Here is a 19720-nt window from a genome sequence, read left to right on the forward strand (position 1 = left end):
AATTCATTTGTCTCGATTACTTGAAATATTATTTCTTTTTGTATTAGTACTTGTACAAAAGGGAAATGTAATTGAATTTTTGTTTTTAAAAGTTTTGTTCATTTTAAAGTCTTTTCTCTTCTTTGATGCTAATCGCCACCATAAACTAGTTATTTGGCAGGCTGCTTTTTGGCAAAGGTGTTTTGAAGTTGTTTCCGGAATTTCTTCTGGCTATGTTTTTCAGATCTATTCAGTTTTTTCAGCTTTTTCAGGTCAGTGACAGGTCAAATTGGAGTGGTGATTTTAGTCAGGCTGGAAAAATTAGGAGAGCGTAAAAGCGATCAGGTTTGGAGTAAAGTTTTTTTATAGTACCTTCAACATGGACTCAGAATTAGTTATTTGGGCAAATTTTGGTATCTGAAAGCTAATTGTTTAAGTGGGGCAATTTGGCTTGTTTTCAGTCTTTCTTCTATTGAGTGCTGCTAATATGATACATATGTGTTCCAATTGCACCTATCTGCAATTGCTTGGATTTTTTTGCTGCTAATGCTTTTTATTACTTTAACACTTTGTCCTAAAATATTAGTTAAGTTTTTCGGTCGCTATTATTTTTTATTCTGCTTAATCTTTTAGCATGTTTAATGACAAGTATCATTGGTTGCTTAATGAGGCTTAATTGCTCCTGACTAATGGTTTGAGTTCTTGCTTTTGATTCTCCTGACCTTTTGTTTTCAAAATGTTTTTGAATTTTGCGAGTTTTTATTGTGCTTTTTGTTGTCTTACCATTGGATTTCAGTAAAGACAGGTCTCATCGGTTGCAATTAAATATTTTAATCGGTTGAATTGTTTCAGTGCAAAATTAATGCTTTCTATGACTTTGACACCAATTGTTCTTATTGTTATTGTTATCCAAGTGTTTTTATTGTTCAATTTGTTGTCTGGTAACATAGTCTCGTTAATTACGAGTCTCATTTCATTCTAAGGATGACTCATTTATTCGAATTATTTGTTTCAGTTCTTAACTAGTACTTTTTTTGATTTATACAGTTTTTCTTTTCATAAAAATAAGTGTTTGAACTGTTGAGTTTTGCTTAGAAGATACCTGTGTTTCTTCGATTTTTATCATGCTGTTGCTGTAACTGTATTTGGTGTCTTGTCATGTGAAAGTAAGTCGTCGTATGTTGTTCTGGCATATTGTCTCTATCCAAATTTCTTTTCTAGTAGTTTTTGACACGCTGAAATTCGGCGTCTGGGACGTGGTTTTACTTTCGCCTAATACTCAGCTAGTTAAAAAATGTAAAATGCTGCTACCTGATCGATAGATTCCGTTTCTTGAGCCAAGTTAGAGTATGACTGAAGTTGATTTTCTTGTTGTCTGGTCTGGGTTTCATAGCGGACTCGTCTTCTTTGTGGAGTTCTAAGGAAGTTGATTCGACCCTCGTGTTGGGTGTTTCTGGTCTGCACAATTTTCGCTTTTTGCGAAGGTTCATATCTTTTTGCAGGTTGTACATTGCAACTGCTTTGTTGAAAACGTGCTGTTGTGGTTAGATGCAAATGCTTCTCCGCGTCCCCAGCATTGGGGGTATCTTTGGTTGATAGAGCTTCGCCTGTTCGCATTTGGACCTGTATTTCCGAAGAGTTTGTTTCTGTTGGTTCCAGTTGTAATTGATCATACTAAGTATTCCTGTTTGATTCTCTTGACTTCTCTCTCTCTCTCTCTCTCTCTCTCTCTCTCTCTCTCTCTCTCTTCTCTCTCTCTCACTCACTCACTCTCTTGACAGTACAAAATGGAATAATTGAGCAGGGGTTTGTACTTCTGAGAGTAGTTTCATTAGAGTATTATTCATTTTGGTGATAAAATGCTCTCTTCTTAGGGCTTTTTCCTCGTTGTCAGAGCCGTAGGTCCCAACCTGAAAAATTACTATATAATGTTTTGAAGCTTTCGGTTGAGTTTTGGATGAAGTCAGTGAATTTTAATCCTAATCCTAATTCGGGGATGAACACGTTTCTCGCACAGCGATCGGATACTGTATTCGGATCCCGTTGATGGAACATCCTGGTTGCCTGGCTTACAAGGAATAGATATAATATTACTTTTATATTTCATTCGTCTCTCTGTTTTTGATATGCGTTCATTCGTTTTCTCAGCCCTCTGCTCTTATCTCTTCTTTTCTTCCGCTTTCGTCTTTCCTCATAAGTGGGGATCGTTGGGTTAAATAGATCAGTATCAGTTGGCTTAAAACGGAGAAGATTTTCCACGTGCAGATTTTTTTGCCGGGACGGCCATATTGAATGTTGAACCATTCGTTTGAGGGAATGGCACCCATGTCGTAGTATAGTGGTAGTCCAATCGGAGATCTGTGTGACTGTTAGTGTTGAGGCTGATCCAAAACAGTTGCGCAATTTTTTGATGCTCCCTTTTCAGTTATTTGAGTTGAATTTAGAGGGAGAGCAGTCAACCCGCTCTGGGTACCCCTCAATTGACATCAATTTGACGGGGCGAGAGCAAAGCCGCACCTACTATCTCAAACCGTTCACATCCTTACTGCCTGAAGGTAATCATTCACCGAGAGGCACCTTCTCTCTTTGTGAAATCAGTATCTAGGCCCTGCTGCCTTCAGGGTTAGTGTAAGAGCCAATCCTCTTAAGAGGTAGCTGGTCTACAATGGAGTCCTCTGGCTTTCCCAAGGCCATCATCCATTTTAAAGAGTGCCGGGGGCGACAAATCTCCGACACCCTTCCTAGCACAGATCATTAAGTACCATAGTAAATCTCCGTACCCATTTCATCCTCACGCGCAGCATGCATTGCTCGGTGGCCCTCACCGCATCCTGCTACGGTTAGACACTTGGCTTACAGGGAACTGCTGAACTTCCCCAACGGCTGAATGGTTAGGGTCAATCAAGCCACCTTTAAGGTTCGACTCTCCCCTATGCACATTGCCCTCTTTTGCCGTAAACGTTGCCCGGTTCGGACCACGTGGAGGCGAGGGTTGTTTAGACCAATGTCCAAGCAATGGTGCAAGAGAAGCAGGACTAATCCGACTCTTATTGGTCTGAGCACCCCTATTTTGCCCCATTTGCAGTTCGTTTAGAACTCCCGCTACTTGGGATACAGGTATAGAGAGCCGTTTGATCCCTTCACCAGCAAAGAACTTGCCTCAGGGGGTCTCCCATCTCAGAGCAACTGCCGTTTACCCGCGCTCATTTGAATTTCTTCACTTTGACATTCAGAGCACTGGGCAGAAATCACATTGCGTCAACACCGTTTCACCAGCCATCGCAATGCTTTGTTTTAATTAAACAGTAGGATTCGCCTTGTCCGAACCAAAACTGCATTGTCGCCTTGTAACTGCATAAGTCCAATCGGACTACCTTATACAAATGAACTAACTTAACTAAATATACGGAATCTATAGCTTTAGGAGCGTTTATAATAGTACTTTGAGTTCTTACATGCGTTCCCTGATCACTCCATGTTGAAAACATTACTCAATGAAATATCAACTGACATTTTTGTACAGTAACTGATTATATATTTTGATTGATTGTCAACAAGAAAATGAAAGGAAATTTATTTGAAAAATTGCAGAGGACAAAAATAAGTTGTTAGGTTTGACCAAAATGTTTTTATTTTCACATTGATTTTTTGGTAGGAACTGCCTATTAATTGTTTTGTTGTGTTATCCATATTTAATCAGGCTGCTCTACGTTATAAAAATCAAACAATTTACAAAAAATCTATGCAAATATCACCATTTTTTCTGTTGCATTGACTTTTACTGGAAGAGTGGGAGCTGGAAGAGGTGAAGAGTTAAAATTATAGTTATTATACATGTATCTCCAAATTTATTGTTTTTTTTTGGGAAAGTTGGTTCATTTTTGATGAAAGTTCTTAGTGAAAACTTAATGAATCTAACATAACGTTATGAATCTAACCGAGAAAACTGCAGATCAACTAAAGCATTTTTTGTACTTCTGAGTAATTTCCACGACAATTATATTTGATGATGACTTTAAAAAAATGTTAGTGTAATAATTGTCATTCGAATTGGTCTCCGCTTATAGGACACTTTGGACGAACTAAGGATCTTAGATTAACTTTTCTTTTTTAAGATTTTCTTTTTTAAGCGGTAATATTTTCCCAAACTTTAGGATTGAAAACCTTCCAACTACGGGTAAAAGAGGGTCTTGTGTATTTTGTTGACTGTAAATTATTCAAAATAGAAACAGCAGAGGAACTAAGGTAACTGTTGGAGTGGCGCATTCCTCAGTCGATGTTATTTTACTGTAATAATTTCCTTTTAAGTGTTGTTTTTGTTCTCCAAATAAATAACCAAAAAATGTTGAGTTTTTCAGGATTTTTGAGCTGAAATATTTGCAACTTACTTTTCAATTCGGTTTGATGCAATCGTTTTTTATACTAATACTAATAAGAAAATATTAGCTTTAGAAAGAGAAACTGACTATTGTAATTAGCAGCCGCCCTCATTTTCTCAGCCATCTGTTATAGCGGCGCTATTAGAATCCAAAGTATTTGGATTGCAATGGTGACCTCTTTTTGTAAAGATCGTTTTTTTGGCCTTTTCACGTCAGTGAGAAATCAACTTAGATGGGTGACTTTAATCACTGCTAGAGTAGCAAAGGGAATAAAAAAGCAAGTCGGCTGGAATTATGCTCTTAAATTTAGTGTGGATTGAGATTTTGGTATTAGAACAATTCTTCGGTTTTAGAAAGCGAGTTTTCTTCGTGCGCCAGTTCGACATCTGTTCTACGTGCCTCCTCTCTTGATTGCTAATACTACTAAACACTTGTGTTCTAATGGTGACTATTTGCTTGTAATTGCGTGCATTCATCAATGGGCATTTAATTCTTTTTATGACTTTGCCGATATTCGTTGTCATAAACTATTTCTGAATATTTGATTTTGCGCTGTTTCATTATTTTCTTTGTCTTATCACTTAGAAACCTTATTGACAGTAGGTCTCATTGGTTGCTAATGAGCCGTAAATTAACCTAATCAACAATTCATTGCTAGTGGCTCAATGACTTTGATTCTATTTTCTGAAAAAACTTTCTGTAGTTTATGTTTTATGGGCAGTATTTTGATTTTGACACATTTTCACAAGATATCGATTTTTTTAGGTTTGCATGTTTTTTCTCACTTTCTTGTCTTATCTCGTGGTCCTATTGTTGACAGGTCTCGCAGGCAGCTAAGTATACTTAAGTTAGTCGAATTAATCGTTTTAGTTCATAGCCTTTGCTTGGTTTGACTTATACGCTGTTTTTTTCAACCATTTTAGTGAATTTGGGGTTTGATAGTAATTTTTGAACCTCTTGTTGTCTTATCACTTTTTAATTTATATAATTTTTTTCAGTCCGTAGCTTTTGCTTTCCTTAACTTTAAATGTTAGCAAGTTTTTGCGAGATGCTTTTATTTTTCAGTATTGCATGTTTTTGTTGTTTTTCTTTTGGCCCTATCACTTAGTCTCAAAAATTGCAATTCTTATTAGCCTTCTAAAGCGGCGTAAATTTGTTTAATGTAGTTGCTCCGAATTTTAGCTGGCGTTTTACATGATTGAGATAACGTTTGTTTTCGAAGTGTTTAATTGAGTTTTTGAATTTTGACTTTCAATTGTAGTCATATTGTCCCTTTTCCAGCCATTAGAACTGCTAAAGATATTTTTACTTCTATAGTTTAATAATATACTTTTATTAAGGATGTTGGCATTTAGTCTTGGGGTTATCTTACTTCTGATTTTTATGATTTTCTGATTTTTTACCAATTTTGTTAGTTTTTGCCGCTTTTTGATTTCCTTTTGATTTCATTTTTGTGCATAAAGGTTCATGGGCGTTGTTGTCTTTCTTGGTTTGATGTTGCTTTGAAAATGATAAGTGTCTGGTTATCAGCTAATTCGATCCTTTGGAATGTAATTCAAGATTTATCCTGCTGTATTTTTACATTTCAAAGATTTTGAATTGTATTGGGGGTGCTCTTTTTTTAGATCTGTTTCTTGATTTTTGACTTCATTTTCATAATTTTTGACTTCAAATTGAAGTGATAATTCTGGTCACGACGCAACAGGAAGTGTTTTTCCCAATCCATTGTCTTTCTAAATGGTTTTTCATTCCATTTTAGGTTTAGTTTATTGTTTAGTCAATGAAAATTCTTGAATTGTAGGTCAGGAAAAAAACTCTATTTTTTTGTCCCTTCACTTGAGTTGACAACTTTTTCACCGTTTCGCTTCAAATATTTTTTGTCTGCCCTATGCTTGTTTCAGTCTTCTCTCTTTCTGCTCAAAGTGCTTGTAAGCTACAGTCTGTAAGGAGCAAAGCAAAACAATCTAGAGTCAACAGAGCCAGTATAGAACAACGAAACCTGAGATAGAATCAGACCCATAAGCCCTATTGTAGTTGCCAGCTAGTTGAACTTTGATACTAGCCCCTGTATCCTCTCATTAGGACGCAAGATTATCTGTAACTATGAAATGAAATCAAAATAATTTGCTTTTTAAAGTTGTTTTTGTGCAACCGTAATTTTTTTTCCGGTTTTCTTGATTTTTTGTGATCTTGTGCTTTTTTTATTGTACTCAAACTGAGACCCTTGGTTGTGGGACAATCTTATAAGAGCAAACGGGAGAAAAATTCACAAACATGGGTCTGGTGACGTGCGGGTAGAATCACCGACGATTCTTTGCAACATTTGTAAATATAAAAATGTTCAGTGAGCAGTTCACCTACAGTTCCATTCATCTTCATTATCTGCAAAGGAAGGTAAAAATCTAGTTGAAGATTTGAACAAGACTTTGGCCTTTGTTGACAAATTTTCATGGTATCAAATCAGAATACAGACCTGGCGTCGCCTATATCCACGGAAGAAGCTTCAGTAACTGAAAGGGAAGAGCGGCCAAGAGCCACGGCTCCTTCTAGCAGGCTTAATTGTTCCGACCCCCACTTTAGTGGGAAGGGAGGAACTATATACTCAAATGGTTTTTTTGTTCAGACAATTTTGGCCGATCGATATAATCATTGTAGAGAATTGTGAGTGTTATCATTAGAAAGCCAGTCCAGCGTAGAATATGGAATAAAAAAGATTTTTTCAATTTTCCTTTTTTATAGGGAGTTATCGAGGTTTAAAGTTTTGTGAATAATTGCACTTTTTATTCACATTTTCAGTATTCTTGACCAAAATTTCGTCAATTTTGCCAAAAATGTTCAAATTTTCAAAAAAAATGTTGAAATTATTCAATGTACTGTTATTTATTTCATCTCTAAAGATAAAAGAGGGTTGCTGAGTTGTTGGATCCGAGTTTTTTTGGCTAGAATTTATGCTAAATTTTTCAATAATCAGACTTTTTTTCTAGAAAAATGGGACATTTGCTTTTTATCCCACTTGCTTTAAATTTGCTCGAAGTAATTCCGCTGGCTTTAAGAGTGCTCTGGATCATAATTTTGCAAGTTTAAAAAATTTTGCAAATTTAAACTCGATAATTACCTTATTTATTTTTGACAAACTGAGAATTTTGTTTAAAAACTGATCTATTTCGCAACCATTTGAACAATTGCCTGTTTTCTTAGACGCGCAGCAATATCTAGGCTGATCTTGATTGCACTGTGGATCCTTACGATAAAAAAATTTTAGATTTAAATGGTGCGCCAACTTTTTTTTCAAAACATTTCCGCTATGTAAATGATTTTTGTAAAATACTGACAAGAATCTCAAATCAGGTAGCCTCAGTAAAAACAAGCAGAAACCAATTTCGTGTGAGTTAGATGAATTATGAATTATTGTTGGAAACGGTTTTTATTCAACTAATGTTTTCCTTGTTTTGATACTACGCGTTTTCAAATATTTTTTATCTTCATTTTTGAGCATAGTTGCTTTTTTATGAGTCCATTTTGTTTCCTTCTCGAATTATCACAATGTTGGCTAATTGAAAAAGAGCATAGTAGGAAAATTGAACAGCTTTGGAAAAATGCGTAACTGTATATTTTAATTGTTTTTGTTGAATAGTTTATTCTTTTTGGGCTGAGTTATCTCGCAAAATTTTTTGGATCTTTGTTGTTTTTTTCTATGTTTGTCTTTCCTTTTGTTGTTGTCTGCCATATACCTGATAACGATAGGCCTCAATTGTTTCACCAGGTCGTATAACTCCACGTAGATAAAGATTTCAGTTTACAGCTGTTTGTTTTAATGACTTTCAAATTAAATTTTTTCATTAAGTTTTTTTTCAACTTTCTCTTTGGCATTCAATTTGGTCACCATGTAACTCAATCTCACTAATTAGAAGTCTCGATTACTTTTGATGATTCAACCTGCTTCGACCATTTATTTTCAAAAAAAAAGTTACCGAGATTTCTGTACTGTTCAATTTTCGGGTTTCTTTTTCATGTGTCTTTGTTATCCTTTTATAGGGAAGGCTCGTTGATGTTAGGATGAGGAGAAGGGGATGATTTACAGTTCTTGCAGGTTATTCTTATATGTATAATGCCTTGAATAATGTGATGTCGTAAAATTGTTTGAAGTTTCGGCTTCTTTGTGTGTTTGTTATTTTGTGGGGTCGTGACGTGGTCTCATTATTAACAGGCGCAACTGGCTTCCTGAGGTGTTGCAACTTAATCCATCCCGTTTTGTTGAAATCGTAAATCTGTTATGACTTTTGGAAATGTTTGTTTCCAAAACAAATTTGGGTTTTTGAGCTTTGTCTTTTTTTAAAATAGTTTTTTGGTCGAATTGTAGTTCAGTCTTGGTAAACACAGGTCACAACCCATTTGCAGTGAGCTATAAATTAAACCTTGTAACACTTTTAGCTTCAAACTTTTCGTCGGCTTTTTTACTACTTTTACTACGAGACTACGTAAAATTTTTGAGATTTTTATATATTTGTACATTTTAGAGGATTTTTGTTTTATTTTTGGTTTATAACAATAATCGTAAGTTCCACTGGCTTTAAAATTTTGCGCAATTGCGGAATGGAATATGACAGGTCTCAATTGCATCCTATGGAAATATAAATGAAAATTTCAGTAATTTCAGGTGATATCTAATGACATTAATAACTGTGAAGTTAATTGTTTTCAAAAATAGAAACGTATTTTTTCACTTTGCACCTCTTTGCTGTTTTTATTACTTCTTTGTCGACCTGTTAACCAGTCGCATTGAGAACTGGTCCCATATATTATCACTAAGTATATCTTAAACTTTTTTGTTTAGATTTTATATGATGCGATTTGGTTTTGTTGATTTTTTTTTATTGTAGACATCGAGTTGTGGTCTTAAATAGTGTTTGTTTTTTATTTCTTTATGGTCCTTTTTAGTTATTTTATTAGTTCTATTATCAAAAACTTTTAACGGCCCTCTAGCGTGGCATTATTGTATTTAATTGGTTGTTTATTGAACGATATGTATGTTTTTGATCTCTTCGTCATTTGGTAGCCAATTAGGTTACGAATGTGGATGAGCGGGGTCGGAACATTACGAGCCTCCTTGTATATATTTAAGTTTTAAGTCTTTGTCGTCTGATATTGGTAAATTTGTTATAATGATAGCGTTGAATTTTAACGCAATCTTTGAATCAAATTTATTCAGATCAGAAGGTATCCATGTACACAAACCGTAAAATTGTGCTCTGAATGCGACCTTGCCATCTGTAATGATGATCTTAACCAAGTTGGCAATCCTACCTGTTGATATCAAAGAAAGTTCTCGTTTTGTTGAAAGAGTTGGGTGCAAAAAACCACTGCAGTTTGCCATAAGAGGCGAGAGAGTTTTTTCATACTGTGGTGTAAATTAAGTGACCAGTTTCTCTATACGTGTGTGCAGTGTCACATCCACACGGTATCTAATTGCTTATTACTGAATTTTTGTACTTTTAGGCCAATTTGAGTTCATTTTCTAATTAAGCTACTTCTTGTTGCTGCATAGCACGACGCATATTTGCTCCTTGTAATAACTTCAGATTTTTTTCAAAGTTTGCTTTATTCGTGGTTTCATTTCCGACATACTTTATTCCCGACTTCTATTATCGGTTTCGTTACTGAACTTTCCTCTTGGGGACCCAATCTCATGTGAGGGCTAGTTTTTTCCATACTTTTCCTATTCTTATTTGAAATTTTTTCTAACTTTTCACAAGGTAATCATTTGATGAGGAAATTATGATTTGATTTTCTCGACATTATGTAAGAAGTGCGGCCGTGTGGTTATGTTGCCTTTTTATTCAGGTCAATATCCAACATTTCTCTGAATAATTGCTTCAACTGAAGAGGCTGACTTGATTCTCTTTCAGATAATAGATGTGTGTAGAGGTGGTTGTTTTTAATTGGCTTATCCGTGTTTGTACAGCAAATCAGGATTGACCGGTAGAGACTTTGTTTGTGCTTTTCTTTTCCTGTTTCTGTTTATGTTCCTGCTATGAGTTTATTGCTGCTCTGATTTATGCGCTACCAACACCCGCGAGCGTATTACTGGTATTATTGAAAAAGACAATATATTAGCATGTTTATTCGTTAGTTATACACAAACAATTCGGTACCCAATGGAGCGATCAAAGAGACAAGGTTAACTGGAGCCTATACCATTAGATATAGGTATTCTCTACGCGTCTACTGCCAACTTCAAATGACTTTTGTTACTATGGTTTTTAGTTACCAGTCTGACTTCGCTTGCCACCTGAATGACCAAGGCGACATCTTGGTTGTCCCGTCAGTCACCTTACCTGCCTCTTCTAATGGTTTAATAGCACAAAAATGGTGATTTTAGAGTATCATTCCTAATAGATTATTGTGCGAGAAGTAGTGTAATTGTTTTTCCCGTTTTTACTTTACGAGTTGTAGTTAAAACGCTGCTTAACAGTTTCCTGTTTTTAACTACTTCTAGTTGTAATGGTGGTGCAATTTTCACTTCAAACTGACTGACTATTAGTTTTTACTACAGCAGTAAGTGTCAGTAAAACAGGAACAGGTATGCAATTGTTGTGTTATGGCTTCTAGAAGTGCGGCTATTATATTATGCATGCTATTAGTAGTATAACAGCAGTGGCAACTAAGCCGTGTCTCGACGCAAGCAGCACAGTGAACAACAAGAGCTAGTATATTCATTAGCGGATCGTTAAATTTTATTTCTCTTTGCTCTGTTACGCTTGTATGAATTGCCACCACCCCTACTGCCTTCTCGTCTTGCTCCTCTCTCTCCTATGTGTAACGTCCTTTCACATCCATCCATCCCAATACTCTTTTTTGCAGCATTACTATCAAGCGATAAATTATAACCAACAGAGCAATAGCACCAGTTAGCTGCTTTAGTTGGGGTCATATTATTTTTTTTGCACTGAGGGTATGCGAAAGCACGCTGAGTCTCTCGCTCTGTGCCTCCCAGCTCAGCTGGTGTTGAAATACAATCTACTTTTTGCTCCACAGCACACGGAGCTTCCCAAGCTGGGTTGTGCTAAACTGAGTTGAGTTAACTAGTGATGGCAACACCATGGCTGGATTGAAGGGGGTTGTTTTCATCACACCAGTAAATGATTGCTGTGGCGTAATTGAAAGCTGACTAATCAGAAATTGATTGGACACAATCTAAATTGCGACACTTTGTGGTCGCTATCTGGTAAAGCTATACTTAGGCTACTGGACAGGAGAGCCCGTACTTAGATAGGCTGAACGGGAAATGGATGGGTAGATTGATAAGAACGTTATTGGAGCGGAGCGGGAAGACAGTGAAAGTGAGAATAGGGAAAAGGGGGAAGAAGTGGGAATTTTTTATTCTGCTCGTGTAATACCAGGAACAAATTGACACTACCAACATTTGAAGCCTCTTTTTAACTTATGACACTGCGTCCTTAGTGTGCGTGTTTGTTTTCCGCAAATTTTCACATCTAAACTACCTAAGCCCTCATTCTATCCCTCTGTCTAGTGATGGTAGTGTCATATGTATCATTCCACATTGTGATTGTCTCGCTCCCTCCGTCTTCTGTTTAGCCGCTTTTCTTTGCATGTGCTTGATTATATGTATGTCTTTTAATCTTTGCCTAATTCCGATAATCGGAGCGGGGAGTACTAGGTGAAAGTAATCGGCGGCTGCAATTACATATTTTAATCTGTGACGTGGGCACAATCACAACAATTGCATACGATTCCATTGCACCTTCAAAAATAATCAGCCTCTTTCAAAACTATAGCCATTTGCTCCAAGAATTACCGCCACATCTACGCGGCTGAAAAGATTTCCACTGCTTCCCTGATTATAAATTGGGTGCGGCGGGACTTAATTTACCCTTTTACCCTCTTCCTTTTTATGCTTCTTTCTTGCCGGCAGAGAAACATCTCCACCGGTTGAAAGTTCCAAAAAATTTTCAGTAACCTATTTTGGCATTAATTCTTTTATCTTCTCCTACTGATTGGAAACCGTCTGAAAATATTCTCATCACCGGCGTCAGTTTTACAGCATAATTTACTTTCCCATGTTTTATTATCTTCCTAATTATGTCTATTGCGATTCAGTGTTTGAAAGCGCGAATGCATTGCTTCCTCTATTTCGCTGTAGCCTAAAATGCTATCTAATTGACGCAATTTTAATCGGATTCCTTTTCGGCGAATCTGCAAATCTCTATTTTAAGGTATTATTGTGAATTTACGTTCTCTGAATTCCCTCAAAATGAACTCAATAAATGCAGATTAAGTGGCATGAAGCCGCTATTCTTCATTTTCCTCCCACTGGTTAACAAACTATTTGATCGTGGATTTCCTTCTACGAATACGTCATCGCTTGTTATATACTTAAATTGGGCATCCTTATACTGTAAGTGTGTTATGTGAGATGGGAGGAAACGTGGCAAAGTTCTACCGTGCCCTTCAAAAGGGCAATGAGGTACATGCTATGGCCATTTATGTCTCTGCCAGCAAGGAAATGCGCAATTATGACCCTAACCAGTTCTATGGCAAGTGTTCCCATGGTAACACCCCAATGCACTATGCAGCCAAGTACGCAATGAAGGAGCTTCTTGAAAAGTTCCTCTACATTGGGGCAATTCGTGGCGACCCAGAATTCCCGAATCTGGAAGGAAAGAATTGTTTCCACCTTGTGTGCACCAAACTTCCCAGGAGTAGCTACAACAATGAGCAGACAGTGTCTCACGGTGTTTCCACTTCCCCACTTACTGATGGTTCCGTGTCCAAAGTGGAAGCCAGAAGACGAGCCGACTGTCTGGAAATTCTTCTCAACTGGAAAAATCCAACTGACGGATCGCCCCCGGACTTGTTCATGCAGGACAATAATGGTTTGTTTGTCCAAAAGGTGTGATGCGCCCAATTTTAACAAAATTCCTCACAGTTTTCGATCCCTCTCGAAATTTGTCGATGAAGTATCAAAAACACTTATTTGTAACAATTTATTTGTTGTAACAGGACTGCCTAGGAGTGTACAGGCAGCAAATCAAAATATATCAAGTTTATGTGACCAATTAGTATAATTTTTTGGTTTGCTCGATCAAGAGTCTACAAAAAAAAGATAAAGACCTAATTAAGCGCAGAATTGACTATATCAAAATGGAAAAAGAAGAAATCAACAAAGCTAGCATTAATATCTGTTTATCCAAAGTCCCACATTTAGAGTGATAGGGGTAACATCCGATGACATTCAGTTTGTTTCGTTTAACACCGTATTTTTTGCCTCCAACTGACAAAATCGGATTAGGTTTCGCAATATAAATAGTGATTTTGCTCTTTTTTAATTGCGGTTAGCTTAGCTTTCTTGGGTTCTCCGTCTGATGCTCATTTTGATTCTTTTTCAAGCCGCAAAGCTCCAAAGAAAGGTTTTCTCGTGTTGTTTCCGCTCTTCAGCTGATTTCATGAGCTTAGTGGCAAATTTTAGATAAATTGAGTGATTAGTTTTATAATGGACTTAACCTCACTGTTCGAGTGTCGCTTCAGCTTTTTCTAAGCTCTTTCAAGTTTGATAACGGGAATCTGCTAAAGAAAAAGACCGCTAAAAGTAAGCCTTCTCGAGCAAAATAAGTTATCGGAGAAAATTTATTTTTCAACAAAAACCTTTCAGTTTTAGCTAAAAAATTAAATTGAATAATTTTCATGGATTGTAGCGACAACCCGTAAGTTCGAAAAAATTAAGCTATTTATTATCGGTGCTCGGAAACTGGCCACCATTAAAATTTTTCTTAGGCTTCAGGATATCGAATTTCTTTGATTAAGCCCAAATGCAGTAAATTGATCCGATGATCTGTTAAGTTTTAATAGTTTCTCAGTCGATGGTCGCCGAAACTGCTGAAATATTTAAATTGACGCTTGACATCCCTAATCTTAAGCTAGATACAACCACATTTGGCCCCATGCAAGTCTGTTGAGATCAATTAATTCATCAAGTGGATTTTCGTTTGAATTAAAGTGTGCGCTTTATTTTCCGCGACGTTTTAGCCAATGCTATTACTGGCTTTATGTTATTGTTTTTCTTATCATCCAATGTTAACTTACTGTTTCATGTAGTTCGTTGTCTGCAAAAAAAACTTTCATCTTACTTCAAAAACAAACAGCTGATTTTTTAATTGCTCAAACGAAGTTTAGGAATTATATTAGTCCTGTCGGTCTTTTTAATAGCCGCACAGCGATAGCTGGGGCTATTATTGGCCTTCTCTTGATTTTTTACAATTCAAAGAATTGGAATTGTATTGGGGCGCTGTCTATTTTTTTACGACTCGAAGAGGAGTATTGGAGAAGTCCTTTTTTTAATCAATTTTGGTGATTTTTGAAGCGGGGAATGAAACGCGTGAAAAAATTTGGAGTGATTTTGAACAAAAGTGAAGAGCGGAACAAAAGGAGAGTGGTTTTTAATCATACCGCTGGTTTTGAGAGAGCGAGAAATTGATGTGTGAAAAAATTTTCTCTAAGCAAGCGAATTTTTTATGTTCACGTGCGACGCCGTTTTTTTGCAACTTTTGATGGCTATGAGGTTTGATTATGATATTGTAATAGTTTTACGCTTGTTTTGATAGGAATTGAAGGTTTCAAGTAGTTAATTTGAGTTTAATGCTAATTTGGAGGTTTTTGATCAGTTTAATGATTTAATGATTTTGTTTTGTTTGTTTTAACGCTTTAAGAAAAATTCTTCCGGCTATGTTATTTTTTTTAAGATCTGAAACGCGGACCGAAGTGTCTTAATTAATAGCCGCTCTCATCTTCTCAGCCGGCTATTATAGCGCTCCTAATTTTTCGAAGAATTTGAATTGTATTGGGGCGCTGTCTGTTTTTAAGATCTGTTCACACATTTTCCTGATTTTTAAAGTCAAATTGGAGTAGTGATTTTGGTCACGCCGAAACAGGAAGTGGAGCGAAAAAGCGAGTGGTTTTGCGGCGTGAATTTTTTTCGCTCTAATTTTAAAGTAGAGTGAGAAAACGGTGTTTGAACAAAAATTCGGTTTCTCGGTAGTGATTTTTTGTTTGCATGCGGCAATTTCACTTTGATTTTTACTGTTTTTTCGATGTTTTGGATCAGATTTTTTTTCTAAATGATTTTCCCAATCCATTCATAGTCCGTTTAGTCATTGAAAAGTCTTTGAATTGTGCGTCAGGACTTGTCCTGCTATTTCTTTTATTTCGGCGTCGCGATTTTTTTGGTCACACTGGACTTACCTCACTCTCAAAATTGACTTAGAAATTGCCTTTTATTCACTTCAAACCAAAGTGTCATAGTAGATAAGATTTAATTCTTTATTATTTAATAACATTCTCGCTATTTTTGTAAAATTAATTTGTTGTAAAAGCAACCTTTTAACTGCTATAAATTGTGCGAAGAACGCCTATGTCGGGAGAAAAGTTCTTAAACTACTTCGAATTAAGTCCTATTTAGAGCAGCGTCGGCAGCCAGCTAATTTATTTATGTTGTGTTTGCTAAGTGATCCTTTGAAGGAGGAATCTTTAAAAATTTAAATTTAAATTTAAAGTGATCCTTTGAAGGAGGAATCTTTAAAAATTTAAATTATATTTTGACAGCAGAATTCGAATTGCGGTGCAAAGGCACCGCAGAAATTTTTGCGTACGCTTTTAATTAATTGTTTTCATTAATTAAACACTTTTCAAACGGTATCGTCATTCTCTTAAATATATGAGACCTTCAGGATATGATTGATATCAAAAACCTGCTTAATGGTTGCATTTCCTACATAACCAGAGTTTTGAACATATTAAACCAATCGAAAGTTCGATGACAAACTGATTTTCGCTCGATTTTAGTTTGGCATAATAGAATATTCTTGGCATAGTCTGCGCGTGTATTTGAATGGCATGCGGCAATTTCACTTTGATTTTTACTGTTTTTTCGATGTTTTGGATCAGATTTTTTTTCTAAATGATTTTCCCAATCCATTCATAGTCCGTTTAGTGATTGAAAAGTCTTTGAATTGTGCGTCAGGACTTGGCCTGCTATTTCTTTTATTTCGGCGTCGCGATTTTTTTGGTCACACTGGACTTACCTCACTCTCAAAATTGACTTAGAAATTGCCTTTTATTCACTTCAAACCAAAGAGTTAAGGTCAAATGAGCGTGTGTCACTCTAATTGAAGGGTTTTCGAGAGCAGCTAATAGAGGCAGCAAAAACTTATATAGATTTTAAATCAAAATATAACATATCAGCCTTCAATGAAAAGGCGAATTTTTTTAGTCTGTCTTTTTACTGTTTTTTTTTTCGAGACTGCAGATCTACGAAGCTATTGCGGCTCTTTTCTGGCAATCGGCCAGCTATGTTTCATGTTCTTCTATACCCAGTGGCCACAAAACCACTTTAAGGGTTTGAGAATAAGCTGCTGAAAAATTTTATTGGCCATGGAATTGATTTCAACTGTTAATTTCACTAATTTTTGCATTTTTTTGATAAAACTTGCAATTCTTTCAAATTTTTCTCAAATTTTTGTCATATTTTAGGTTTCTCCAGCCTCAAGAGCCAAGGACACTCCTCCAGGGTTTGATAATAGGTTACTTAATAGTTTTTAGATTCAATGGAATATTTTCAAGATTTTATCACGAGTTAAAGCAATTTGAAAAAAATTATGTGCTATGTTTTTTGAATATTTAATGTTTATTTTAAATTTTTCATGTAGAAGGGCCCAGGGACCTCCTCCGATGTTTGATAAGCTGCTGCATAGTTTAGGGTTAATGGAATGGAAGGTTATCAAAATTTTAATGACTCGAGTTTTAGCAATTTTTGATGAAATTTTTTACATTAAGCTTCTGCTTAATTTCTAGAATTGGTGGAATGGTTATCATTTTTTTGATAACTCGAGTTTTAGCAGTTTTTTGATAAAAGTTAATGTTTCAAATTATCGAAAAATTGTTATCATGTTCCCTGTTTATGGATCTTCATGAGCCAGTGAAACTATTCAAGGCTTGAAATAAGGATACAGGATAGTCTCTTGAGAAAAAAAATGTTTCTGAAGATATATCACAAATTTTAGCAAGATTTTGTCAAAATTTGCATTTTTTTAGTTGATCATTTTTGTCTTTCGAGTTCAACGATCCCTACTGGCCACCAAAACTTTTTAAGTAATGCAGATGGATTACTTGACCGAACAACTCCAGAGACAAAGAACGGTTTTTAACATTTTGGCACTGCAAAATTTGGAAACTTTTTGATTTTCGCCTTTTCAGTTTATTTGATCTAATTACTAGCAAGGCTGAAAAACTAGAAGTTGCAGAGTCGAATATCATCATGGAAGATATTCCTAGCTCTCTTTGTCTCTCTCTCTCTCTCTCTCTGTCTCTTGGTGTTTCTTTCCTTTTTCTCTCATCCACGTTTTCTCGCTTCATCTTCTCCCTTAACTCTTTTGCTGAAGCCTCACTTCAGCTGCTGTTACGTGGCGTGATGTCATCATCTATTACCATCACCTCACGCCTCTTCAGTTGAGGTAAAACTAGCCTCCTTCCTCCTTGAACTGTGGCTAGCTATTGGCGAAGCCAACTTTTCGCCGGTCGTTTGAGAGCAATTCGCCCAACGGCAGTCGGTTTTGTTTGCTTATTTTTTTTGGAGTTGATAAATCGGAGTATGAGATGAGAAGCTGTAACACCATTATACAAGGACACCATATTGGATTATTGGTTATATCACATTCCTTTGGCATTCAATCAATTGGAAACGCGGATCGAAGTGTCTTAATTAATAGCCGCCCTGATATTCTCAGCCGGCTATAATAGCGCTCCTAATTTTTCGAAGAATTTGAATTATTGGGGCGCTGTCTGTTTTTAAGATCTGTTCACACATTTTCATAAGTTTTGAAGTCAAATTGGAGTATTGATTTTAGTCACGCCGAAACGGGAAGTAGAGCGACAAGGCGAGTGGTTTTGCTTCGTGAAATATTTATGCTCTAATTTTTAAGTAGAGTGGGAAAACTGTGTTTGAACAAAAATTCGCTTTCTCGCTAGTGGTTTTTTGTTTACATGCGGCAATTTCACTTTGGTTTTTTCTTTTTTTCAGTTTTTTGGATTGGATTTTCTAAATGGTTTTCCCGATCCATTCATAGTCTGTTATAGGTCTAGTTTTTTGTTTTGTCAGTGAAAATTCTTTGAATTGTACGTCAGGACTTGTCCTGTTATGCTTTTTTTTCGTCGTGGAACAAAAATAATGTTTCGCTTTACCTCATTTTGCCGCTTTTTCAACATTTTGCGTGAAATCTTTGACTTCTCTATTCTAGTTTCTCCTTTCTCTCATTCTGCTAAAAGTCATTTTGAATATCGGATGCTCAGCAAAGCAATTCAAAATGAACTCAGTATACAAAAATGAAATCAGAAATAGAAGCGGGTTAAAACCCAATTTTAGATGCCCGCTATTTGAAGGTCGATCCGATAAGTCTTAGTTACCATCTGTAATGCTTATTGGTATTGATAGTAGCCCCTGTAGCCTCTCTCTAAGAAACAGAAGTATGTTCAACTACGAAATGCCGTCAAAATAAATCGGACTTGAAAAATGTTTTTGTTCGAAAATCTTCTTTTTCAATGTCTTCTATTCCAATCCCAATCATGCTTTTTGGAATCAAGGACGGCTGTTTATCGACAATCTGCCGGGTATGTTTTATACATTACACCGTATTAGTGTCCAGGACCGTATTTTAGTTCAATAATAGAACTTATTCTAGCGCAGAAGGAGAGCATTGAATCAATTTCCAATCTTTGGTACTTACTTAGCTGTTCAGTTTTGTTATTAGATTGCATGCAATTTTTCCACGGGTCTGGCAAAACCTGCTTTTGTACTTATTTGAAATGTTTCACTCGTTCAGTTGAAGTTCATTGGCGTTTAACCATCTTGCGACATTCTCTTGAGACTTAAACATCTGATCTTGAGAAATGTAGTCAGCGTAAATTTGTATCGTCAGAAAAATGATAAACACTGACTTGATTGCATGCTTTAGGTAAGCCTTTCTTTTTAATCAGGAACAGCAAGATCCAGGAATGGAACCCTGAGGAACACCACAACTGAAATTTAACTAATTGGATGATATTCCAGATAACCCTTTGTTCTACGGCATGGGTAGCTATGAGGCTGTTTCCAGCAATTATAGCGGATACTAAACCGTTCTAACTTGTTAAGCAAAATGTAATGATTATTTATCGAAAGCTTTTCAGATCCAGAATAAATTGACGTTTTCAGAGTTTGGCTAAGGCGTCAGCGGTTGATTGTTTTTTACAGAGGCGAAATTGTTTAAAATTCAAGAAATTAAAGCCTCTAGATACTTGACGGCTCATATGTATTC

At 36.1% G+C, this 19720-nt stretch overlaps 1 protein-coding gene across 4 annotated transcripts in view; it reads left to right on the forward strand.

Moving 5' to 3' along the window:
• The first annotated feature begins 10254 nt into the window (after window positions 1-10254).
• Window positions 10255-19720, forward strand: part of LOC142341065 (uncharacterized) — a 69175-nt gene continuing 59709 nt past the window's right edge. The window contains exons 1-2 of one of the 4 annotated variants that reach the window (XM_075391914.1): window positions 10255-10938; window positions 12137-13252. In XM_075391914.1, coding sequence (XP_075248029.1) covers window positions 12793-13252 — 460 coding nt within the window. In that variant the 5' untranslated portion in view covers window positions 10255-10938; window positions 12137-12792. Of the gene's footprint in view, window positions 10939-11467; window positions 13253-19720 lie in introns of those variants that run through there. The other 3 variants (XM_075391922.1, XM_075391939.1, XM_075391932.1) reach the window with 3 other exon arrangements.

The sequence above is a fragment of the Convolutriloba macropyga genome, chromosome 1, assembly GCF_964194025.1.
Source record: "Convolutriloba macropyga chromosome 1, txConMacr16.3, whole genome shotgun sequence".
Classification (NCBI taxonomy): domain Eukaryota; kingdom Metazoa; phylum Xenacoelomorpha; order Acoela; family Convolutidae; genus Convolutriloba; species Convolutriloba macropyga.